Source organism: Mus musculus, chromosome 15 (assembly GCF_000001635.26).
Source record: "Mus musculus strain C57BL/6J chromosome 15, GRCm38.p6 C57BL/6J".
Lineage (NCBI taxonomy): Eukaryota > Metazoa > Chordata > Mammalia > Rodentia > Muridae > Mus > Mus musculus.
In genome coordinates, this window is record NC_000081.6 from 79,813,451 (window position 1) to 79,836,564 (window position 23,114).

The 23,114-nt window shown below is 52.2% G+C and overlaps 2 protein-coding genes across 3 annotated transcripts in view; both read right to left on the minus strand.

Moving 5' to 3' along the window:
* The window catches only part of Npcd (neuronal pentraxin chromo domain), a 47,983-nt gene extending 27,100 nt beyond the window's left edge, over window positions 1-20,883 (minus strand). Inside the window, exons 1-5 of one of the 2 annotated variants that reach the window (NM_001013362.2) lie at window positions 20,693-20,883; window positions 20,465-20,508; window positions 20,252-20,317; window positions 20,062-20,128; window positions 15,238-15,528 (exon numbers count right to left, since the gene is read on the minus strand). In NM_001013362.2, the coding sequence (NP_001013380.2) occupies window positions 15,238-15,528; window positions 20,062-20,128; window positions 20,252-20,317; window positions 20,465-20,508; window positions 20,693-20,761 (537 nt within the window). In that variant the 5' untranslated portion in view covers window positions 20,762-20,883. The remainder of the gene's footprint in view (window positions 1-15,237; window positions 15,529-20,061; window positions 20,129-20,251; window positions 20,318-20,464; window positions 20,509-20,692) is intronic. The other variant, NM_001013360.2, reaches the window with a different exon arrangement.
* Cbx6 (chromobox 6) lies at window positions 10,448-20,883 on the minus strand. Its single transcript, NM_028763.3, has 5 exons — window positions 20,693-20,883; window positions 20,465-20,508; window positions 20,252-20,317; window positions 20,062-20,128; window positions 10,448-15,528 (listed from the first exon to the last, which is right to left on the minus strand). Exons 1-5 carry the CDS (start codon window positions 20,759-20,761, stop codon window positions 14,530-14,532), a joined length of 1,245 nt encoding a protein of 414 aa, NP_083039.2. The 5' UTR covers window positions 20,762-20,883; the 3' UTR covers window positions 10,448-14,529.
* Window positions 20,884-23,114: the final 2,231 nt, after the last annotated feature.

Here is a 23,114-nt window from a genome sequence, read left to right on the forward strand (position 1 = left end):
CAGTTGAGCCCTAAGGAACCCATCCCTGACTCGAGGGACAAAACATTTCAGCCATGTTCCCTCGCTTCCAAATTTCCATCAACCCCTGCCATGCACTCGGTTCTTCCTGGGAGTTAGGGTTTGGAAAAAACGGTGACATTAGCTGTCCCTAAGAAGGCACCACCCCACTAACCTCCCACCTCATCTATGGCCCCTTAGCTCTGTAGCCACGTGGAGTCAAGGCATGAGAAGTAAGCATATTTTGCCCTGCCCCATGGGAGTCTACACTCTCGAACAGGCACAGGACATCCACGGGAGGTCTGGACTGGAAGGGGGCAGCAGGTTGCAGAGGAAATGATAGATCAGAGTGACATTTCCATGCAGGGGTCACTTAGTCACAGCCGCTCATGGCTCGTGGCTGGCTGGGAAGGAGTGAGTCACAGGCAGGAATAAGGTTTGGGCTTCCTAGGGAAAGGGGGTGAGTCACATAGCCTTGGGGGACCACATGTGGTGGGGAGCTAGATTTTGAATGTGGGACCCCAGGGGCTCGAATTGAGGTAGAACAGAGGATTTGAGAGCCAGCGCTCTGAAGTAAGCCTTTTGACATTCATCCCAGCTGTACAACTTAATAAGGCTGTCACCACCAGAGCAGGTGGCTCAACCTCTCTCCAGCTTCAACGGCTGCACCATGGGATTAATGGAAGACTCAAGTGCACAGTCAGAGTCTGGCTCCCAGCAACCCCATGAAGAAAGGGCCGTCAGTGTGCTTTCCTACTGTGTTCTGTTTATGGGGAGGGGATGCATACCTGTTAGTGTGCACATGTGTGCAGTTGTGTGTATGTGCGCGGAAGCCAGTCACCATCATCTGGTGTCTCCTGGACTGTTCGCCACTTTTATCTATTTGTTTGTAAATTACATCCATTTATTTGTGTGTGCACATGTGTACATAGTCAAAGGACAACTTGCAGGAGTTGGTTCTGTCCTTTCCCCCATGAGGAGCCCGGGGATCAAACTCAGGCTGTCTAGCTTGCCAGCTACTGCCTTAACCCGCTGAGCCAGCTTGCTCCGCTTTCGTGTTTTGATACAGGGTCTCTCACTGACCCTGGAGCTTGGAAAATCAGCAAGGCCAGCTGGCCAATAAACTGCAGGGACCTGCCTCTCTCTGCCATTGCCCCAGCACAGACCCGGGGTTACAGTCATGTGCCACCATGCCTGGCTTTTTGTAGGTGTTGGGGGTGTTGGTGAACATACTTTCGAGGCAGGCACTTCACAGAGTGAGCTATCTCCATTTTGTAGATGGGGGAAATGAAGACACCTAACAGGCAAGAGATATGTCATGGGTCCCACACAGCTAGGCAGTCTGGCTCCAGGGACTCTGTTGTGGCAGGACAGATGGTTTAGTAGGGCTGGCTGGGGCTGGGTTTGGGGCTATCTCTCAGGAATCTGTCTGGCAGGAGCTGGGACTTCTCTGGGTGTCAAAGAAGCAGTGTGCTGGGTAGTTCAACTTATTAGGTCAATGCTTATGAACTCTGCTCCGCCCATGTTTGCCATCTTTAAGGAGGAAGCCCTGCCCCCTTATTCCAGGTTAAGAACAAAGCATGGCCAGGCCCAGCCTGGCTGAGGTGACAGAGGGCAGGGACTCCAGCCTGTTTCTCTACTATCTTCAAGCTGTTTGTGCTGGTGTTGGGCAGTGTTAACTGGTGGTGCCCAAGAAGCTGGGACATCAAACCAGATGCCAGGAGCAGCCACATCTGAACATAGATGTGGAAGGTGTGTCTTCTTAGCCACGGCCACTTTCCACCCTCCCAGATAACGCAGTTTGCCTGGGCGACCTGTTTTCCTTCAAGGTAAAGGAACACTGAGACCTGATGGTAGGTGACCAGCAGATTCCCCTCAAGCCACATGAGTTCTGAACACGGCTCTTAATGGTGCCTGGGTTTGAAAAGCAGGAAAGAGGAACACTGTGAGGTATTCAGAATAGCAAGTCACCTGCCGAGGCACCATTGCTCTAAAAGCAAGACTGAGAGTGGCAGAGGTCCCCAAGAGAGCCAGAGGGGTGACAATGGTGTTTATGAACCTCCATCGGGGACCGAGGTATGCTTGCCCTTCCAAAGTGTATCTTGGTTCCTTGCACACAGCCATATCCTCTGTCATGACAGAGAACAGCTGAGATGCCAAGTCTACCCCCAAAGGCTGTTCCTCGTGGCTCCATTTTAGACCATGAAGCAAGAGTGACCAGAGGACATGGTAGGGGGTGTCATTATTTCCCAGAACACAGAACCCCTGCCACCTAGCCTGTCCTGCTGCCATGGGCCCTCTGCTCTGCCAATCATTCCCCAGGCCCATTTACTCATAAAAGCCCCTGCTGTGGTAACTGACCGTGACCACCGGCCATCATTGTAAATGAAGGCACAGGCCTTTGTCATTCTCTGAGCTCACAAAGCCTTTGGGAAAGGCAGAAAAGACTTTGGTCCCAGGTTTCTCTAATGAAGGCCATCTCCCAGCTGAGGGACAGGAGGGGACCCAGTGCCATCAAGCATTAATTGGGACCCGATGTGGAGCTCCTGGATGGGTTGCCTTCTCTTAGGCTTTGTGATGGCTGTCCTCAGATCTCACTGTCCCACTGAGATGGCACATGTTTGGGGAGGCAGAGGGGGCAGGTGAACGGCAGCAGCGACGACACGCTTGCTGAACAGATGAAGTCGGGGTGATTTGGGGAACTGACTTTGTTTCTAATGGTTCAGTATAGAAATCACAATATAAAGCTCGCCATCTTTACTATGTTAATGCATCTCAGCAGGATGAAGCACTTTTTCAATGTTTCCCCATTTTTTGTGTGTGTGCTCATATGTGTACGTGTGTGTGCATGTGCGTCTGTGTGTGTGGCAGGTGTGTAGGTACCTGTGGAGACCAAAAGAGGGTGTTGGATCTTCTGGAGTTGGAACTACAGGTGGTCATGAACCACCCGATATGGGTGCTGGGGACCAAACTCGGATCCCCTGGAAGAGCAGCAAGAGCTTTGAAGCATCCAGCCATGTTCTCTACCTTGTCTTTTGAGATGAGGCCTCCTCTCACGGAACCTGGAGCTCACTGATACAGCTACACGGGCTTCCAGTGAGCTTCAGGGATCCACTGGTCTCCACCTCCCCAGAGCTGGGGTTGCAAGTGCCCATCTCTGCATTCTGCCCACCTGGGTGCTAAGGACGGAAATCGATCCTCACGCTTGCATGGCAAGCACTATTCTGCCTGAGCCGTCTCCCGAGGCACCTTGGTTTTTTGTTCCTTTTTGCTTGTTTGTTTGTTTTTTCTGAGATAAGATCTTAGTGATCTTAGCTGAGGATGTTCTCGAATTCTCTATGTAGCCAAAGCTGACCTTGAATACCTGATCCTCCTGCCTCTACCCGCTATGGGATTATACCATGTATCAGCACCCCCAGCTGGCTGCCATATCACTACCACCACCACCAGCATCACTTCAGAGCTCTCCCTCAGACTCTCCATTCTCCTGCCTGAAGCCCTCCGAGGCTCATTCTACACAAATACCTCAGTATAAGTCAGCAGAGTCTCACAGAATCGGTCCTGGAGCTGCCTTGCTTTGCCTTAGCACCAGGTCCGCAAGGTTCATCCCTGCTGAAGCATGCATCAGAATGCTCTTCCTTATTGAGACTGAGAATGCTCTACCGTAGCACGTATCACATTTGACATCTTCATCGCCCACTGACGGCCCCGGGGGTTGCTCCTTCATTTTCATTGTTGGTAATTGTGCTGCTCTTGGTATGAGAACCCACTGACCTCCTGAAGGTCTTACTTTAAGGCTAATCAGAAGCGGTTTCAGGGATCCTACAGTGATTCCACTTTAAAGTTTTGAAGCATCTTTCATCCCGTTTTCTGAAGTGGCTGTGCTATTTAATATTCCATATTAATTTTGTGGAATATTAAATTCCACAGTGTCACCACCGTGAATGGGTGAGGAGAGTTTTGAGGGCAGACATTAGGGCTTCTCTGATGGAGAATTCCCTTTTCTTCCTTCTCTCTCTCTCTCTCTCTCTCTCTCTCTCTCTCATTTTTTTTTTCGGTAGCCCAGGCTTGACCTGAACTTTGATATGTAACTGAGGAAATTTCTGGTCTTCCTGCCTTCATCTACTGAGTGCTGGGATCACAGGCCTGCGCCTCTGTGCCAGGTTGATGCAGGGCTGGGATCAAACCCAGGGCCTGTGCATAACGGGAAGGCACTCTACAACGGAGCCCTCACTGCAGCGTTGCCTGGAAGCTCCCTAATGGTTACTGACACACCTCACTGGCCTTCTGCATAGTCCGTCATCTTTGGAGAACTGCCTGTCCAAGTCCTTTGCCCATTTTGTTGATCATCTGTTTTTGTTTTGTTGAGACAACTTATCTAAGTAACCCAGGCCAGCCTGGAGCTCTCAGTCTCCCTATCTCAGCCAGGTAGGCTCTACCATGCTTGGATTTCCCCCCTCCCCCCAGTTTCAAATCAAGAAAAACATTTTTGTCATTAAAATTTAAGAGCTTTGTGTGTGTGTGTGTGTGTGTGTATTCAGTATATTCAAAGTATACTCTTTTACTAAAATATTTGATCTGCAATTTTGCCCATTTCTGGATTGCTACTTTACTGTCAACAACATTTAATTTTTTATTTTATTATTTATTTATTTATTTATTTATTTATTTATTTATTTATTTTGGTTTTTCGAGACAGGGTTTCTAGGGTTTCTCTGTATAGCTCTGGCTGTCCTGGAACTCACTTTGTAGACCAGACTGGCCTCAGAAATCCTCCTGCCTCTGCCTCCGGAGTGCTGGGATTAAAGGTGGAGCCACCACACCTGGCTTTTTTTTTTTTTTTTTTTTTTTTTTTTTTTTTTGAGACAGGGTTTCTCTGTGTAGCCCTGGCTGTCCTGGGACTCGAACTCGAACTCAGAAATCTACCTGCCTCTGCCTCCCAAGTGCTGGGATTAAAGGCATGTGCCACCACCGCCTGGCTCATTTAAAAATTTTTTAGACTTATGTGTGGGAGTCTTACTTTCATGTATGTCTGTGTACCATGTGTGTGCAGTGCCATAGGAGGCCAGAAGAGGGCACCAGATCTCCTGGAACTGAAGTTCAGGATGGTTGTGAGTCACCTTGTAGGTGCTAGGAACCAAAATAAAGGTGCTTGACAGGCAAGCCAGAGGACCTCAGATTGTTGCCCAGGACCCACATGGAGAGAACTGCCTCCCAAAAGTTGTCCTCTGACCTCGCCATCTGCCTGCAGCACACAATAAGTAAGTAAATATAAGCAAGTCGCCTGACCCTAGAAACACACATCTGTCTAGGCTCTCAGCTCTCTGTTGTCGGCCTAATCTTCATAGCACAGTGCCCTGGATCTGCCATCGATTCTTAAACCAATAATGTAATCTGTGACACCGATTCTTAAAATTTTACTGAGATTTGCTTTATGTTCTGTTTGGGATAGACATGCTAAGTTTTGAAATCCTCAGTGCATACTTAATGTGTTGGGAGCCAGGCCTGGCAGTGTAGACTCTATATCTCAGATTCAGGGATGGAGGTAGAAGCCCACCAGCATTACAGAGTGAGTTCATGGCTTGTCTGGGCAACTTAAAGAGAGAGAGACCCTGGGTCAAAACTGGGCCAGGGATGTAGCTCAGTGGTAGAGAGCTTCCCTGAGTGACACTCGGGAGCTTCTGAGGCCCTGCCCTTTACTGCAAATAGAAAAGTGCTGGGTTCCAAATCCTTTACCCATGGTCCATCTTTGCGCCTTTGCTGTGTACTGCCATCTGAGCTCGTGATCTCATGATTACCGGGGGTTTCTTCAGAGGGAATCCCATGTGGCCTAGGCAGTGGGTAGTGTTCCAGAGAGACTTTTGTCTGCTGTTCCCACATGCTTTCTGGTGTCACACAACACAGGGTTGGTTTTGATATTAATTTCTCAATTTGAGAGTTCTGGGGCTGTGTGAGAAACACAGGTTCACACTTTTCACTTGGTGCCAGGAAAGGTTTGGAGTTACAATTTCTCAAGAGAGGATTCTTTTTGTGTGTTTCTGGCAGAGTCAGGAGTGAGCCGAGTTCCCAGGCACCACCTCTGTACTGGGATCACCCCGGGCTTGGGCCCAGTTCAGCACAAGGCATCCCGGTTCTGACACTCTGCTGGCCCAATCCCAGCCCCATCCCTACATAGGGCTGCAGTTCAAGCTCTTTAACTAAGACCTGCAGGGGCCAGTTCTGCTCCCACCAGCCCACAGGGTGGCTATGGGACAGCATCTGCCTGCCTCTTTTTTTTTTTTTTTTTTTTTTTAGATTTATTTATTTATTATATGTAAGTACACTGTAGCTGTCTTCAGACACACCAGAAGAGGGAGTCAGATCTCATTACGGATGGTTGTGAGCCACCATGTGGTTGCTGGGATTTGAACTCAGGACCTTTGGAAGAGCAGTCGGGTGCTCTTACCTGCTGAGCCATCTCACCAGCCCCTGCCTGCCTCTTAGATGTTGTATTTCCTCTTTGTTTTTGGTCTCCAGGGACTTCTAAAAAAAACTATCTTAGAAACTTGAATATTTGAAAAAAATATGCCTGTGGCTTTTTATGTAGTGCCTCTAATATTTTGATTTACTACAGAAGGTTCTAGTCTTTGCACCCTAGACCAGGCTCCACTCTCTGGACAGATTTAGGGGGCTCCCCCCTCCCTAATATACCTTGCCTCTTCACCCGTGTGACATGTTTCTCACCACTCAGCTGCTCACAGCGATGGAAGGCATGAGCTTGGGAAGGGGACAGGGAGTACAAGGGGAACACTGCCCCCCCCCCCCCGCTTCCCAGTACCCTCTAGAATTAACCCTCAAGTGCCCGGTGGTCTTCGAAAAAATCACTGATGCAGAGTTATCTCACAGCTGAAAGTCATCAGGGAGAGACTAAGAGTCTCTCCAGCGGTGCTTGGGTTGGCAGGGACTGGCTCGGCCTCAAATCTATTCCTAAATGTCCCCCTGGGCCCTCTAATTCACCCTCAAGGTGTTCCAGAGAGAGTGTACATTTCCCCAGAGACCTCCTTGTAGCGGCCACAAGTCCATAGAAGGTGTTTCTCTATCACTGACTGCCACTTTAGGTTTTTTGGGTTTTGTTTTGTTGTTGTTGTTGGTTTGGTTTGGTTTGGTTGTTGTTGTTTTCTGTTTTGTTTTGTCTCGTTTTGTTTTTTGTTTTTTTTTTTAGACAGGGTTTCTCTGTGTAGCCCTGGCTGTCCTTGAACTCACTATGTAGACCAGGCTGGCTACAAACTCAGATCCACCTGCCTCTGCCTCCTGAGTGCTGAGATTAAAGGCATTCACCACTGCCTGGCTTCTACCTCAGTTTTTGAGACTAAGTCTCTCATTGAATCTAGAACTCCTCACAGATTAGCCTGGATGGACTGCCCAGCAAGCCCTATGGATCCTCCAGTCTCCATCTCCCTTGTCCTGGGATTAGAGATGCACAGGACCACATCTGGCTATCTACACAGGGGTTGGGGTTTGAACTCAGGGCCTTGTGCTTCTGTGACAAGTACTTTATCCACTGCATCATCTCCCCAGCTACCTCCTCACTGGGTTCTTGGCTTGTGAGCAGTGCCAACTCTTCCCTCTTTGCCTCTACCTCACATACCTAGTGGTTTTTATAGGCTTCTTCTAGAAAACTCTTAAGGCATTTGATCACCAAGCCCTACACATTCCAAACACACACACACAGAGGACTCTTCTGGTTCCTGTCTTCCCTTACAGATACTCAGCTTGCCTGGAACACTGGAGACCAGGACCCAGCCTTTCTCCCCTGTCACTTCCTCTGTGGAACACCACTGAAGAGCAGGTGTCGGTGAGCCCCACCTCTGCGGGCTATGGGACCTTCTGAAGTGTGTCCTCACTGAAGCTAGCATCAGGATGAAGGATCCTCATCTGGTCTGGGAGGAGGGGTGTGGCATTCTAATAGAGCTTCTCTGACCATTCACTTCACACAGTCCAACAGCTTTTCAAAATCAACAAATCAGGCTTGCAGACAAACAACCATTCTCACCCCAGCTCAGTCCCTCTCCTGACCCTGCCCCAAGTCTGAGTTTCATCTAGTCACTGGCCTTACCCTGGGACAGGGATGGCCCTGACCTTGGGGGAGAGTCAGCACTGCCCACCTGCTACATTCAAGATGGAAGACCAGGCTTGCTCTCAGCTCATGGTGTTGGGCCCTACCAAACCTTCATCTCCCCAAGAGATGGGGGGTCACTCATTACTCCTCCAACAGTAAAGTCATAGCTGCTTAGCAGAGGTGTGTGATAGGAACAATAGCTTTTTAACTATTGTCCTGCCCCCAAAAGGTAACTATGGCCTCTGGCCTTTGCTTCACAGCCTGGGACTGGGTGCAAACAACTAACTGAGAGGCAAATCAACTAACTGGCCCTGTCACCTGCCCCTGCATACAACTCACAGGCCTGGGTGATTCTAGTAAGCAATTCCAGTTAAGGCAATTCCTAAGAGTTACAAAGTATCGGTGGTACGAGCCTTTAATCCAGCACTCAGGAGGCAGAGGCAGGTGGTTCTCTGACTTGGAAGCCACCCTGATCTAGAGAGTTCCACTGCCAGGTTTGATGGGGGCATGTATGTAATTCCAGCGCTTGAGTGGTAAAAAACATGAGGATCAGGACTTCAAGGCTAGCCTCTGCTACCTAGTGAGGCTGAGACTAGCCTGGGCTGCATGAGTCCGGGAAATGGAACAATGAGGTTGGTTCTCAAGATGATGAGATGGTGGCTAGGGGTCATCGGCAAAAACCAAATGCCACCAAGGCCCAGTACTGCCTTCATGGCTGCACTCCTCTGCCTCACCCCCTGCCAGTGCTTCTGTAAGGAGCTTTTCCTCTGTTCACCCTGGTTTCTGCAGCCCTCATCTTCATGGCCAGTCTTGGGCAGAACCCTCCCTCCCCCCAAACACACACACACACACCCCTCTACACATACTCCTTTCGGTCTTGCTGGCCACAAGCCAAGGCCACTGGCAGCGCTAAAACAGTCAGCTAAGATCTGCTTCTCAACTGTCCTGTTACAGTTTGATAAGGTGGGCCTGCAGTGCGCCAAGGAGGTGCTCAAGCTGCCAGCAGACGACAGAAGGCAACCATCCTTGAAGGAGGGGTCAGAAGAGGTCACAGGACAATCAATGCCAGGTGCAGTCAGGACAGAACCCAGAGGATGGATGCAATGGCCAGGCACTTGGACAATGGGAGCGGTCTTGAAGGACATGTATTGGGGTAGGGTGACAAGAGGTGGGGGAAGAGGACGCCTTGTAGGTTCCGAGCTCCACTGCAGTTTAAGAGAGTTTGCAGAGCCCCTGTTGGGAGGCAGGCAAGAATACAGACGTGTCGACCACGGCTATGGCTCTGCCTAGGGAACATAGGGCCGCAAAGTGGGGAGCATGTGAGACACTGGGCGTGGAGACAGGCTACTAGGGTGGGAAGAGGAGGGGGGTGTGACACTGCCCACACCTGACCAACAGATGTTCACATAATGTGCTGCATGGAGCCAGAGCTCAGCCAGGACGCTGCTGAAGGCTGCTTCCTGCTCAGGTATGGCTCATGTCACTCAGAGGTGTGACCATATGGTGCCAGACTGTGAGGACCAGTGGGGAAAGCAGCCATGGACCCCTTCAGATCTATGTGGCCCTGGGCTCTGGAGTGACAGATGAGTCCTTTGCTCTGTGGGTGCTGGCCCCTGGCCTTCCAGGTGCCTATCAGCCAAGAGCCACACTTCCAAGGGTAGCAGGCCTCAGTGTTCTTGGCCAAGTGGGCTGCAGGCCTGCAGTTCCCTGTGGGTGGGGGGCTGGGAGGGCTTTGCAGTGGCTGAGGATTGGTCCAGTGCTGACACCACCCATCCTCATGGATAACTCTCTACTCTTGTGGATTCAGTTTTAAGAGTTACTTTTTAAAGAGGCACATGTGTGTGTATATCCGTTCGTGGATGTGTGCAAGCGAATGCAGGTGTCCTTGGAGGCCAGAGGCGTCTGATGCGTGCAAAGCTGGAATTACAGGCGACCGACGGCCACCCTACGTGGGTGCTGTGACTGGAACTTGGGTCTTCTTCGAGAGCAGTAAGTGCTCTTAACTCTAGGCCACCTCTCCAGCCCTGTGTCTCCGTGCCTGTGCATGAAGTACGCGTGAGCGTGCCGTGCCATGGGTGTGGAGAGAGGACAACTGTGCAGGGCTGCTCACTCTTCTTTCCCTTTTATGTGGACTCTGGGACTTGACCTCAGGTTGCTAAATTTCACAGCAGGTGCCTTTATCTGCTGTGCCCTGAGGTCTGAAGTCCTCACAGGCTAGTGATTCACACCTATAACTCTAGAGAGTAACACCAGAGTGGGTTAGATAACACTTCAAAAAAAAAAAAAAAAAAGAAAAGCCGCCACGGGAACCAGAAGAAATGAGGCACACACCCCATCCAGGGGGCTGGGATATAGCTTCGGAATGTGACAATTTATTTGGGGGTGAAGGAGGTTTCACCCCCTTTCCTGGCATCGATACAATATTGAAGAGCAGCAGAACAAAACGTACAAGACAGAGTGATCAGCACGAGCCCGCCCTCCCCTGGCCCAGATCTACCGAATCCACGTCCAAAATAAGCTATCTTCCCCACTGGAAGTCCTCCCCGAGGGGCGGGGCAGACTGGGGGCCCGCCCCTTTGTCCGCTGGCCGGCTCTATTAGGTTCCTGCCATTAACCACTGGAGGCAAAGTTTAGCCAGCTGGGGGCTGGATGGTTGAACCACAGGCAAAGGCAAAGACACTTCATCTTTAAAATGTGAGAGAAAAGAGACAGTGCCCGTCCCCAAATATAGAGCTATGTACGTATATTATATATATATATATATAGAATTCATTCGTGCAGTTCATCAAACGAGCTTCTTAAAAATTAAAAAAATTATAAGATACATATTTCTTTAGGCCTTTGTGTTTTTAAGTTAAAACCAACAAAAAGATGCCTGCTTCCCCCCTCAGCCAGGTATGCCCAACGTCTGACCCCGCCACTCGGCCCCTTCAGACCCTCTGGTCCATCACACAGCCGGTGCACTGCACATGGCTGGAACAGAGCCCCGACTCTTTTAAGGACAGTGGGAACTGTAGGTTGGGAAGTGGGGTCCTGAGCCCCCACCTGACCAGGTGCCTATTTTTGCTTCTCAAGTGTCTCTCTGGGCTTCCTGAACCAAGAAGAGAAGCAGACAGAGCAAAACTAAAACCCTTAAGTTTTCTCCTATCTTTTAAAAAGTGATTCCTTGAACCACAGGAGCCCCAGGCAGGCCACCTTGGTCTAGTGCACCGGAACCCAAGGGTAGAACTGACCAGGCTGGGTTCCACCATCCATTAAGTGCAAAAAACAAGAATAAAACAAACAAACAAAAAAACCCCGAAAACCCGAACCAACCAGAAAAGTAAGGAGAAAAGGTGGGGGTGCCCTCTTAGGTCCCCAGAGGCCAGTCCATCCTTGACTGACCTTGTTTCTGCCATGGCCAGTCAAGAGTCCCACATTTCCCTTTAAATGCCAGGCCAGCCTGGGCTCTGAAGCCTCCATACTCCAGTGAAGTATCTCAGCCTCCTTTGAAACGAGGCAACGCCCTCTGATCCACCAGCTCCCTCTGAAGTTGGGGAGGGAGGCTCATTTTGCCCCCTCAGGCTGGGCACCTGTAGTGCTTCATGCTGCCTTGCCACCCTGTCCAGCCTTTCACAGAGGGACTGACTTAGATCAGGGCAAGAACCACAGCAGGGATGGATGCCAACCCTCCATCTCAAAACCCAAGACCCAGGACTCACCCACTCCTAGTTCCTGACAAGTAGGAGGGAAGGGTGCGCTTACAGGACACGACCTACAGGGGGCGTAGGGGGGTCATTTCACTTACAAAAATAAAGCAAATTGGACTGCAACTTTGACTTGGTAATTAGGCAAATGAAAAGCAGCAGGGGTAGGGGAGGGGCCTTCAGTAGGCTGATGATGCAGGGCTATGTAAGGAGTCTGTGCAGCCTCTGGGCCTCCTGCTCCAGACCATTCAGGAGAGAGAAGAGGGCTGCTCATTGGCAGGCTCGCATCTTCCCTGTGCCCGTGCACCTTGAGGCTTGTGCAGAGTATGCAGCGATTTTACCCGTCAGCCGCTTTCTAAAGCCTGCATCCCTTTCCCAATCAGGGATGCTCAAAGGTGCCCAGGGCGTTAGGGTGTCTGGGGAGCTACTGGGAACCACTGGGAACCACGTGACCCAGAGAGCTGAAGCGTAAAGACCCGTGATGGGATGGGTGCCTTCCTGGGGGAAAGGCAACAACAGTAAGTTGGGTCCCACTACCGCTGTCCACTTGTCCCCTGCACTTCCCCGCTAGTCACCTTAGGGCTGGTTGTCCTTCCTTTCAAGCAACTGGAAGCATGTTCCTATGTCACAACAGACTCACCCTGTCAAGGAAGGAGGACAGCTGTGGCCACCTCTGTGGCGCCTTCTATCCCAGGGAATCCACCAGCTAGCTAAGGCCTCCACCCTCACCCCAACATTGCCACTCACCTGTGCAATCGCTGCGTTAATACGTTCTTAAATAGCTCTCTCCCTCCCCACCCTATGCTCTTAGGAGTCCTACAATGGTCCTTTTTTTTTTTTTTTCTATTTTTTCTTTTCTTTTTTTTTTCCTTTTTAAAAATTTTTTTCTTTTTTTTTCTTTTTTTTTTTGCAAAACTAACTTTCACTTTCCTGTCATAAAATCACCTCTGAAAACACAACTTCTTTACAAAAAAAGGTCACAAATGACACAGACTCTCAGGAAAACACATTTCTATGGTCTCTGCAAACACCTGTAACTGGCACCCAGGTGGTGGTTCACCTGGGGGAGGGGGAGGGGGAAATCACCTCTGGGGACAGAGGCGAAATACCAGCCCTTATTTGGGGGAAAAGCCAATTGGCACTTGGACGGTATGAGAGCTAACACGGGACAAGGTGGGGCCAGACTGTGGCCCCCTCAAGCCCTGTGAGGGCCCCTGTTTTATACCCTGGGGCAAGGAGGGCTGGGGCTGTGCTGCAGACCCTGGCAGGCAGGCTGGTGAAAGGAAGAGTATCTTCCTCTAAGACCAGAATACTTGTCCTAAGGTCACTGCTTCTGCCTCTTCCCATGCTTCTGAGCAAGCTACCAAGGGCTGTGTACACCAGAAGCCAGCTCAGGCCACATACAGGAACACTCTGGTCAACGCCCAGGTGAATCCCAGGCAGTGGCCAAGGGCAGGCCAGTGCCGCCTGGGGACCGGCACCTCCCTCCCTCCCTGCTAGTCTCCCAGTGCCTGGCCTGAATCTGGGGCTTTGGTCTCTGCCATTGGCATGGATGCCTCAGTTCCCTAGCAGCAGAGGGCAACAGACGCTGCCCAAGGCACCCGAAGTCTTCCAACAGGCTAGGCTGTTAGGAAACCTCAGCAGTTAAAAGCAAACTGGAAGGGTGGGGGAAACTGAAGACCCCGGGGAGGTCTCTAGGCCTCCTCTTTCCTCCACAAACATCTGCAAGAGGAGGCTGTAGCTGGGCTCTTCCTCTACCAGTCCCCACAGTACCACATCTGCAGTGAAGATCTGACCTTCAAGATGACCATCCCAAGAAGGGCCTGAGGTGGCTCCACGTCCCCCAGCAACCTGGGATCAGAGTGGCCTGTGGCTTCCACGACAAACCGCACAGACTGGACTGTGCCAGGCCTGGCTAAGGCAAGGGAGGCCACGCCTTCAGCGACCCTGTTCTGAGGAACCGTAAAGGGTGTTGCAGGGAAAACTAAGGCCCTGCACCCAACACACACACACGGATCTACACAAGAAGGAGCCAAGGGGCAAACACACATGCACAGCCAGAAGTTCCTACAGCAGGTTCTTGCAGCACCTTTGGTAGAAAACGGAAGGGGTTTTCAGATACCCAGAGGCTGTGGCAGGGTGCCATGTCTGCCAGCCCCTCCACCTTCAAAAAGGGGGTTTGGGATAGACAGTGTGTGGGGCAAGAGATCTGCATAGGCCTGGTCCACACGTAGGCAAGCAGGGAAGCGGACCTCTGGCCCAGCTGCTGCCACCCTCAATGGTGTCGAGGGAGGGACCCATTTTGGCCTCATCCTTCACTCAGTGCCAGGGTGGTGAGAGCCTGTGCCCACCCTAGGCGGGATCTCCTGGGGGCCCTGCAGATGGCGAGATAGCACCGAGACCAAACACTGCACACAGAGCAAGAAGCAAGCTAGGAGAGGCAGGGTGGGGGGATGTAGATAGGATAGGTGAACCCCATGTTCTGGGGATCCCCCAGAAACCATCTAGTGGGCCCCACCTGCACAGTCAGGGACAGTGCCAGGTACACTAGGGAGCAGATCTTCCTTTCTAAGCCCTACCAAGGCCCTAACCAAGTCCAGGGCTACCAGCCCTATCCCTGGGTCAACACTGAGCCATCTGAGGCAAGCTAAGCACAGGCATACGGGTCTGAGGGCAGGGACGGGGTGGGAGCACAAGTATGACTCCAGGAAGGAGGCCCCCCAAAGCCCCCCTCCTTGAGGAAGCCCCTCACTTACTTGGCCCAGTGCCACCCCCGCCCCCTGTAGCACCTGCCACCCCAGCGGCCACCTTCTCAAAATCCTCCGGGCTGCAGAATTCCTTGATGGTCACGGTCAGGAGGTTGCTGGTGACATCTGTGACAACTACATTGGAGCATGGCGACATCTCGGGGCGCCAGTCCCCAGCCTCAGGCTCGGAGGAGCCAGCACCTGTGGGCTCCAGAGCTGTATGTAGCGCCTGGTCCGCAGCACCAGTGACATCAGGAGGCACCCGCTGGCCGGTGGCAGCCGCCTCAGGAGGGATGGACAGATCGAGCACCTCTGACTCTCGCCAGTTGGGCACAGATCGGCTCAGGGTCTCCGGGAGTAGCTTGGGTGGTGCATCGTCTGGGTCAGAGGACTGCAGTGTGGGTGAGGGGCAGCCGGAAGAGCTGGAGCTGTGTGCGTCAAAGGGGGCAGCAGCTGGGGTGGCCAGGAGCAGCCCAGGCCCCGAGGAGGCCACATCGGCTTTGCCCGCAGTAGAGGGCGCCAGAGGGGCAGGAGGGGGCTTGTAGAGCGCAAATGTGCCAAACTTCATGTGGCGGATCTGGGTACGGAGCATGCTCTCGCTGAACTTCTTGCTCTTCCCAATGACCCGGTTCCGCGAGGGGACTTTCGGGCGGGCCAGTGCCCCGGTGCCCTGCGCAGTGCTGCCACCTCCCGGACCCTTGTCAATCACCTTCAGGTTCAGGATGATGCGGTTCCGCTTGGGCTCCCGGGGCTTCACCTTACGGTTGATGATGCGCACGGTCTCAGAAAAGGGCGAGATGGGTGGGCGTAGGCCAGGGCTACCCCCTTGTGGGTCTGGTCGTGGCAGGGGACGGCGAGACATACGGTGGCAGCGGCGGATGTCTTTCTTGAGCCGGTGCACCGCAGCGCTGGAGTGCAGCTTGGGCGAGGAGGCGCTGGCGCTCGGCTTGACAGAGAAATGCACATCACTGATGCGGAGGGCCTCCGCCTGGGCCCGGGCCTGCGGGCAAAGGGGCGTGTGTGGGACCTCAAGACTTCCCGCGGTCCCTAGACACCCCTGTGCCAGATAGCCCCGAGCTCCATCAGTACACGTTCAGAAAGAGTACCCAGAACAATCAGTGACTTATGACCCTTCAGACAATTAAAGGGAAAGTGCACTGGGGCGTGCAGCTCAGGCTTGCCTGGAATGCGCGGGGCCCTAGTTCCGTCCCGGCTCCAAATAAACCTGACATGGGGGCACACCTGTAAATGGAGGCAGGTGCACCGACCGTAGGTTCAGGGTTATCTTCAGCTACACTGTATGTTTGAGGATAGTATGGGTTACATAATACTCTTCTAAAAAACCAAAGCAAACCAAACAGGAAACCAGTCCAGAGAGGCGGTGGTGTGTAATTTGTCTACAAGGGCTAGGTAATTCTTAAGGTCTTTTTACTACCCCTAAGTCATCGTGTGTGCGCACTGCCCTACCCTTCCCCATGCCCACTACCCCGCCATTCTTGCTGCTTCAGCAATAATGACAGGGACCTTGTGAGGAACCCTTTTCCCTGTTACGGATCCCAGGCAAGCCTGGGACTCTTCCAAGGGCTAATTTTCTTGGTGCCAGAGTAGATTCACCCTGACCTCAGATGACCATGATTTCAAGAAAGGCCCTTGCTCCAGCCACTCTCTGCCCTGACCCTAGGCAAGAGTGCATTCACACCAACGGTTCAAAGGCCTATACTCAGAAGCCAGTGTGAGAATTTAGCCTAGGCCTCGGGTGGGTGGGCACAAGACAATGGAGTGGAGGTAAGTGTGATCTCTGAAAAGCCCCAGGACCCAACAGCAGCTCAGCTGCTAGTGACTTCACAAGAGCCCCACACCAGCTCACCCCTTGCCTGATGACTTAGAACAGAGAGCAGACACGACTTCTCCATAGCCAGCCTTTCCTTCTCTAAGGATGAGGGCCAGCTGCACAGCTCTACTCTGAAGGATGCCTTCCATAAGGTGCTACTTTCTAGAGACACGGGCTACCTAGCAGGAGGTGGTGACTTTATGGAACGCAGAGAGGAAAACAGACCGGACACTGCCAGGATATGGAGAGAATCCCAGCAGTTTCTGAGGCCAGGGTGGGACATGAGGACAGAGACCCATGCAGGCCACATCCCAGTGCTCAGAGGATGCAAAGATAAGAGTGGACAGCTGTGGCTGAGGACCAAATAGGGAAAGACAAGAATCCTGACTCTAATAGCAACCCCAGCCACCATGGGGCAAAGCATGGGGTTCGGTTGTGACACTCTAGTCTAGTTAGGAGAAGTTAGGGGCACCAAGGAGGAGCTTACTCCCATGGATAATTTGTTGGGGTCCCCAGAAAGAATCTGTGTTGGGGGTGGGCGGGACTCTCCATCCACAGTCCCCACACACTGGATGCTTAATGAGTACAAAGAGAAAACCTGTACACCTCCTGACAAACCCAGATCACGACCAGTCAGGGGTCTCCTGGCTTATAGTGAACAGATGTCTTCTTACCAGGGAGCCCCAAACCCTCAAGGGACAAGAAACACATCTGAAGATTACGGGGCTCTGTATCCAGGCTGGAGTGTCCACATTCACTAACTGACACTAGGTGGCAGCACTGAGCCAGACACAGCTAGCTCCCAGGGCTCTGTCCAGTTGAGTTCCACAAGGGGCCCCTTACACCCCTCCCAGGTACATTGATGGGGGAGCTTAAGGGATCTCTTCAAAAACAAGGACCTGCCATCCTCTCACGCTGCATCCTGCCTCCACTTCCTCATCATCAGATCCGGAGCTGGAGTTGCAGGTGTTTGGGAATCTGGTACTCTGACTGAATAGCACTCTTAGCTGCTGAGCCATCTCTCCAGCCCCCACTGACTAGCTAGCTCCTACGGGGGAGGGGGGGAAACAGGTGGTCCTTGGAGTGTCAGGATGTGTGCAAACAGTGGACCCAAGATAACAGTCCAAACCTCATTTCCCTTTCTGCGCCATCTCAGTGAGTCCCTGCCATGGTGTCCTCCTGTGAGCAACATTAGAGCACCTGCTGACCACACATTTGGAGGCAGCCAGTACTTGGTAGGTACCAGGCTTCTGAGAAACCAGCTTTCCCTAAAACATGCTTTCAAATGGCTTATAAGAAACATCTCGGGGCTGTCGAGATGGCTCAGCAGGTAAGAGCACTGACTGCTCTTCCAAAGGTCCTGAGTTCAAATCCCAGCAACTACAAGGTGGCTCACAACCACCCATAATGAGATCTAACGCCCTCTTCTGGTGTGTCTGAAGACAGCTACAGTGTACTTATGTATAATAAAAAATAAATCTTAAAAAAAAAAAAAAGAAAAATCTCTTACTTTACAGTGTCTAAACATACTGCATAAGATACAGTTCTCGGGCTGAACAGAAGGCTCAAGAGTAAGAGTAATGACTGCTCTTCCAGAGAACCCAGGTTCAGTTCCCAGCACCCACATGGCATCTCACAAATACCTGTAACTCCCAATTCTGGGGATCCATTTCTGGCCTCCATGGGCACCAGGCACGAACATGGTATACACATACACACACACACACACACACACACACACACACAGAAGCACTCACGTATTAAACAAACAAACAAACAAACAAAAAGATGTTATTCTCCTTGGGTTGGGAGGTTTTTGACAGGCCCTGGGTCTGCTTAGTGAATTTCGAAATCACTGCAGGCCACATTCACTGCACTAACAGGACAGGAGTGGCTACAGGGTTTGGGGAGGACTGCAGACAGCATTGAGACACTGCTGCTAGCTCTCTGTGGTGGTGGGTACCTTATTAACCTGTTTCTTTTCCATGGTGTGGAATGGGTTCGTGGCAGCCATCTCAAGAAGGCGCCAGGATGTTCAGCACTCCTCCTTGCAGAAAAACCTGTGTATTCTGCTGAACTGCCTCTTACTCACAAAGCAACAGGTCCAGCCTAAGCTACCTCCCTCCGCATCCCTTCACACCAGCTGCTTCCTAAATTCTGGATTAAGGCTCTACAGCAGGCAGCTCCACCCCCTGCCCTAGCATCTCTGAGCCTTGTTTCCTACAGATGTGTGTTCAACTTCCACCTATAAAAGTGGACTAGTACTATCAACTCCACTGGGATGTTGAGACGATTAAAGGAGATGATTCGTGCAGAGGACTCAGCACTGCTGGGTTCCAAAACAAATGGGAAATGACAACTTTTAAGAAAAGGGCATTTTGAGAATCCATACTCAAGATCATTACCGCCTTGACCACTAGAGGGTGCTCCAGGGGCGCCAACAAGCTGTCAACACAGCCCACCAGTCTTCCAGCTGCTCTGCCCACTCCCTCCCCACCATCAAGCATCAGGGTTAAGGTTGCTGAGTTAATCCCCGAAGATGCACCGTGGCTAGAGGCGGGGGAGTAGGGGTACGCGACAATAGGATTCCAGAAACCAAGGGGTTTTTTTTGCCACATTTGCATTTGGTCCAAGGCTAATTCTTTACACCCAGTCTTTTGGCTGGCGGAGGGGGCCAAGACAGCGCAGGGGGCCAAGACAGCGGGGTCTGGTCCACCCTTCCCCCACTGAGCTTGGAGCTCTTTGGACAAATTGGAGATTAAGAGGTTCTGCATCTTGCAGTCTCTTCTCCAAGGAGCTCTTCCCGTGTTGTGCTGGTGCCAAATTTGGTGAGAAGACCTGGGGCATCGTTAGTTCTTTAGGGAAACTACGGAGGCAGACACTGACCGCCTTGCATTAAGTGGCCATCAGGGATCGTCTTGCTCTCCTCTTCCCAGGCTCTGTTCTTCCTCATCAAAAACAAAACAAAACAAAACAAAACAAAAACAAAAACACCCCTAACTCTCCAAGATGGCTTCCCATGAAGTTCTTCGCTCTCTTGCCAAACAGGCTATGTTCACCATGCCCCACCCCATCTTCATTGGAACCTCCAGAAATATCAGGATTAGGGGTAGACAGGCTCAGGACCCGAAAGCTGGTAGTCCAGTGTGAATGATCAAATTCAGGTTGAAGTAATTTAAGGTCAAATTCAAGCCGGGCCCCCAAGTGCTATGGGAGAAGGTACAGAATACACTCCAAAGGAGGTGGGCAGTTATAGGGCATGGGAGGCCAGTGTTTTGCCAGGAGGTAAGCCTATCTATACTCAACAGCTCCAAGACTCTAAATCACAAAACAGGCCAGTGTGTTCAAGGCTGGAGGAGATGAAGGGTCTCACTAGCGAAAAGAACTTCCCAGTCACCTCCTCCCCTGAGTATGCCCCACCTGCTTCACTCACCCGCTTCCTGGAGCACAGTCGATCCCCCACCCCCAGTTCCTGGTTTCATCCCTGATTACCCCACTCCCAGGCCCCTCTGGCTGGGCTGGCTACGGCCCGCTGCCAGGGACTTGTCAGGGACTCACAACCACCCCCTGCCCAGCTGGGGCCCCTCTGGAAAAGCCTGCCCGCCTAGGCAGCGGCGGATCTGTCCCTCCCTTGCAGGCCGGCCCTGTGCTGCGCCCTGGCTGGGGGCCCGAGCGGGGGCTGCTGGGGCTGGGCCAGGTTACCTTTAGGAGGAAAGTTTTGGGTTTAGGTCCCCTCTTCTTGGGCCCATACAGCTCACGTTCCCTTTCCCTGTAGTCAAGAAACGCCAAAGATGAAAAAGGGTCCCTTCCTGGGCCCCACTCCCCGACCCTGCCCGCCTTTCCCGCTTCCCTGCGCGGCGCCCCACCGCGCCTGCCAGCTTCTCCAACTCACTTCTGCTCGAAGGCTGCGATGAGCCTCGAATCCAGAATGTTCTCCTCTGGCTCCCAAGTGCTGTACCTGCCGAGTCACGCGTACAGAAGAGCAAAATGAAAACCCAAGGGGCAGGGGCACACCGCGAGGGCTCAAGCACGCACCCCCTATCCAAGGCCCAGGTGTCTTCTTGCCGCCTCCCCAGTCCCCATGCCAACGACCCACGACACTCACTTGATCGCCCACCCTTTCCATTTCACCAGGTACTCGATGCGTCCCTGAAAAACAGAAAGGAAAAAAAAAAAAATAGGGGGTGGGGGTGGGGAAGATGCAGGGACGCGAGGAGGCGGCGGCGCGGGGGTGGCTGAGGGAACCCGGCTAGCCGGACCACTGCACCCCGAGGGCCCCGCGGGCTCCGACACCACCGCGGGGAACACAGGGCTGTCCCGGCCGAGGGCTCACCTTGCGGATCCGGCGTTTAATGATGGATTCGGCCGCGAAGACCCGCTCGCCTACTGCAGACAGCTCCATCTTGCTCAGCGGCACCCACAGCCCATAATACTCCCTGCTCCCGCGGCCGGTGCTGCACCGCTCGCGCACGCGCCCCAGCGCTCAGGCCCCCGGCGGGCGGGCGCTCGGCGGGGCGCGCGCTCGCGTTCCAGCTGCGGGCCGTCACGTGATGCTCCGGGCCTGAGCGCCGTTGCCAGGGCCTCCCCCTCCCCCGGGGCGGTTGCTAGGGAAAATGAGCGCTCGCGGGGCGGGGGCGCGCGAAGGCTCTTAAAGGGGCCTGTCCTCTCCCCCGCAGTCCTGGCGGGAGACCGATGGATGCTTGGCTGCTGCCAAGCCGAGTGAGGTGCAGTGCAATCCTACATTGTCCCACTTCATCCTGCAGGCCCAGGATCCCTGCCACCTCCTACCCTCCTTGTAACTCCTCATGCCAGAATTGCCAGGCCCTCGACAGAGAGATGCGATAGGCCCAGGAGTCTCTAGGCGCTGTGCATCCTCCTGCAGACGTTTGCAAACAGTTAAATATGATACAGCAGAAATGCATTCACTGCAGCTTTGCCAGGCCTTGTGGGGATTTCTTTAACACATCACCCCATCCATTATTTATGTATTCGTGGGAGTGTGGTTTTGTAACCGGTTCAGATAAGTTAAAACAAAAACGCCACAGCAGGAAGGGGGCGGCGGGGGGGGGGGGGTGACTGCAGAGGTGACCCAGGCCTGCGACCATGGTCTCAACACCTACAAGTAGACCTTGGCGAGTGTGTTTATAAACCAAAGAGAGAGAGGTCTCAAAAGAGAACCGCAGGGCATCCCAGATTGAGTCCAAAGCAGTCTTTCTTTGGGTCACTCAGCAGAACCCGCCTTCATGGTCAAATCTGTATTGGGATTTTCAGGCCGCAGGCCACAGCATAATTCTACAAACCACAGCTGCAGGAATGACTCCGCCATTGCTCCTGGGAGGCGCAAGTGGGATCTGGAACTTTCCCTCTTGGATGTAGCCCACCTCGCTGGAAACACACATTGAAAAATTATTTAATCGGAGTTTCCATTAGGCCAGTGGTCTTGTTCTTTGCAAAAAGAAAAAAAAATTAACCACATATAAATAAGGAAACGAAAGGGAAGGAGCAATTCATAACCTGTATTAAGTCATTGGGGTCCTCTAGCCCAGTTCTTTCCCTAAACTCGGGCCTGCATGAATATGCATAGATACATCACCTACTTGGAGAACACAGGCACACATGTTCTATCTATTTAAATGTTTAAGCACTATAGGGTTGTACTATTCACACTGGAGATGCTATCCTCCCTTAATGATATTGATTGGACATTAACACTGATTTTGCTCTGTTCACCTGTTGTCTAGGGCTGGGCTGGAGGAGGGGTGGGGATTTGTAAGGGTCAGGATTATCTTTTGATTTCATGATTGGCTTATTAGAATGGGGTGGGGGCACAGGGTTGTACAAGTCTCCCCGCGATTGCACCATTTCTTGAAGGTGCAAATTCACTGATGAAAATCTCAGCTTTCCATCCCTGCACGCCTGCAGATATGTATAGAAAGTACATTGACTGAAATCCTTCTGCTCCCCCTCAAAGTCTTTATGCTACTGAGAAAATCCTCTTAGCTGGCAAGACAGCAAACCTGAGGTGAACATCACCTAAGTAGAGAGTTGTTCTGCCCCGGTGGGGTGGCGTGGATGAGCAGGTAAGTTGAATGTGTGGGTGTCTGTGCTTGTGCAAGCTGAGGAGGCCACAGGATGAAGAAGATGGCCACCTATCCACATAGCAGATCACTCAGCAGTCTTTGTGAGCCATTGTGGAAGCTTTGGGAAACAAAAGTCAGTGCGGTGAGAAAATTGCCTTTCTCCCTGCGTGACCTCAAGGTGCAGATAGTTCCCCAGCAGTAGATGGATTTGTGTCAAGTTGCTGCTGTAACAAACAGCTCCAAATAGAGCAGCGTAACATGACCCGCTCTGGAGTGCAGATGTCCCAGGTCACAGACATTGAGCTAAAGTCAAGGCTAAGAACCCTGAACACATAAACAGCCCCTGGCCTCAGGGGGCTTCTAGAGGCCACTGTCACTCCTTTGGCACTCGGTTGTGTTGCTCACATTTCTTTTTTTTTTTTTTTTTTTTTTTCTTTTTGGTTTTTCAAGGCAGGGTTTCTCTGTATAGCCCTGGCTGTCCTGGAACTCACTTTGTAGACCAGGCTGGCCTCGAACTCAGAAATCGCCTGCCTCTGCCTCCCGAGAGCTGGGATTAAAGGCGTGCGCCACCATACCCCACTCACATTTCTAATCCTATGGACACTTCACCACCACTGACTATCTTCATGCTTCTTCAAGCGGACCCCGTGGTTATATTGGACCAGAATAACCTCT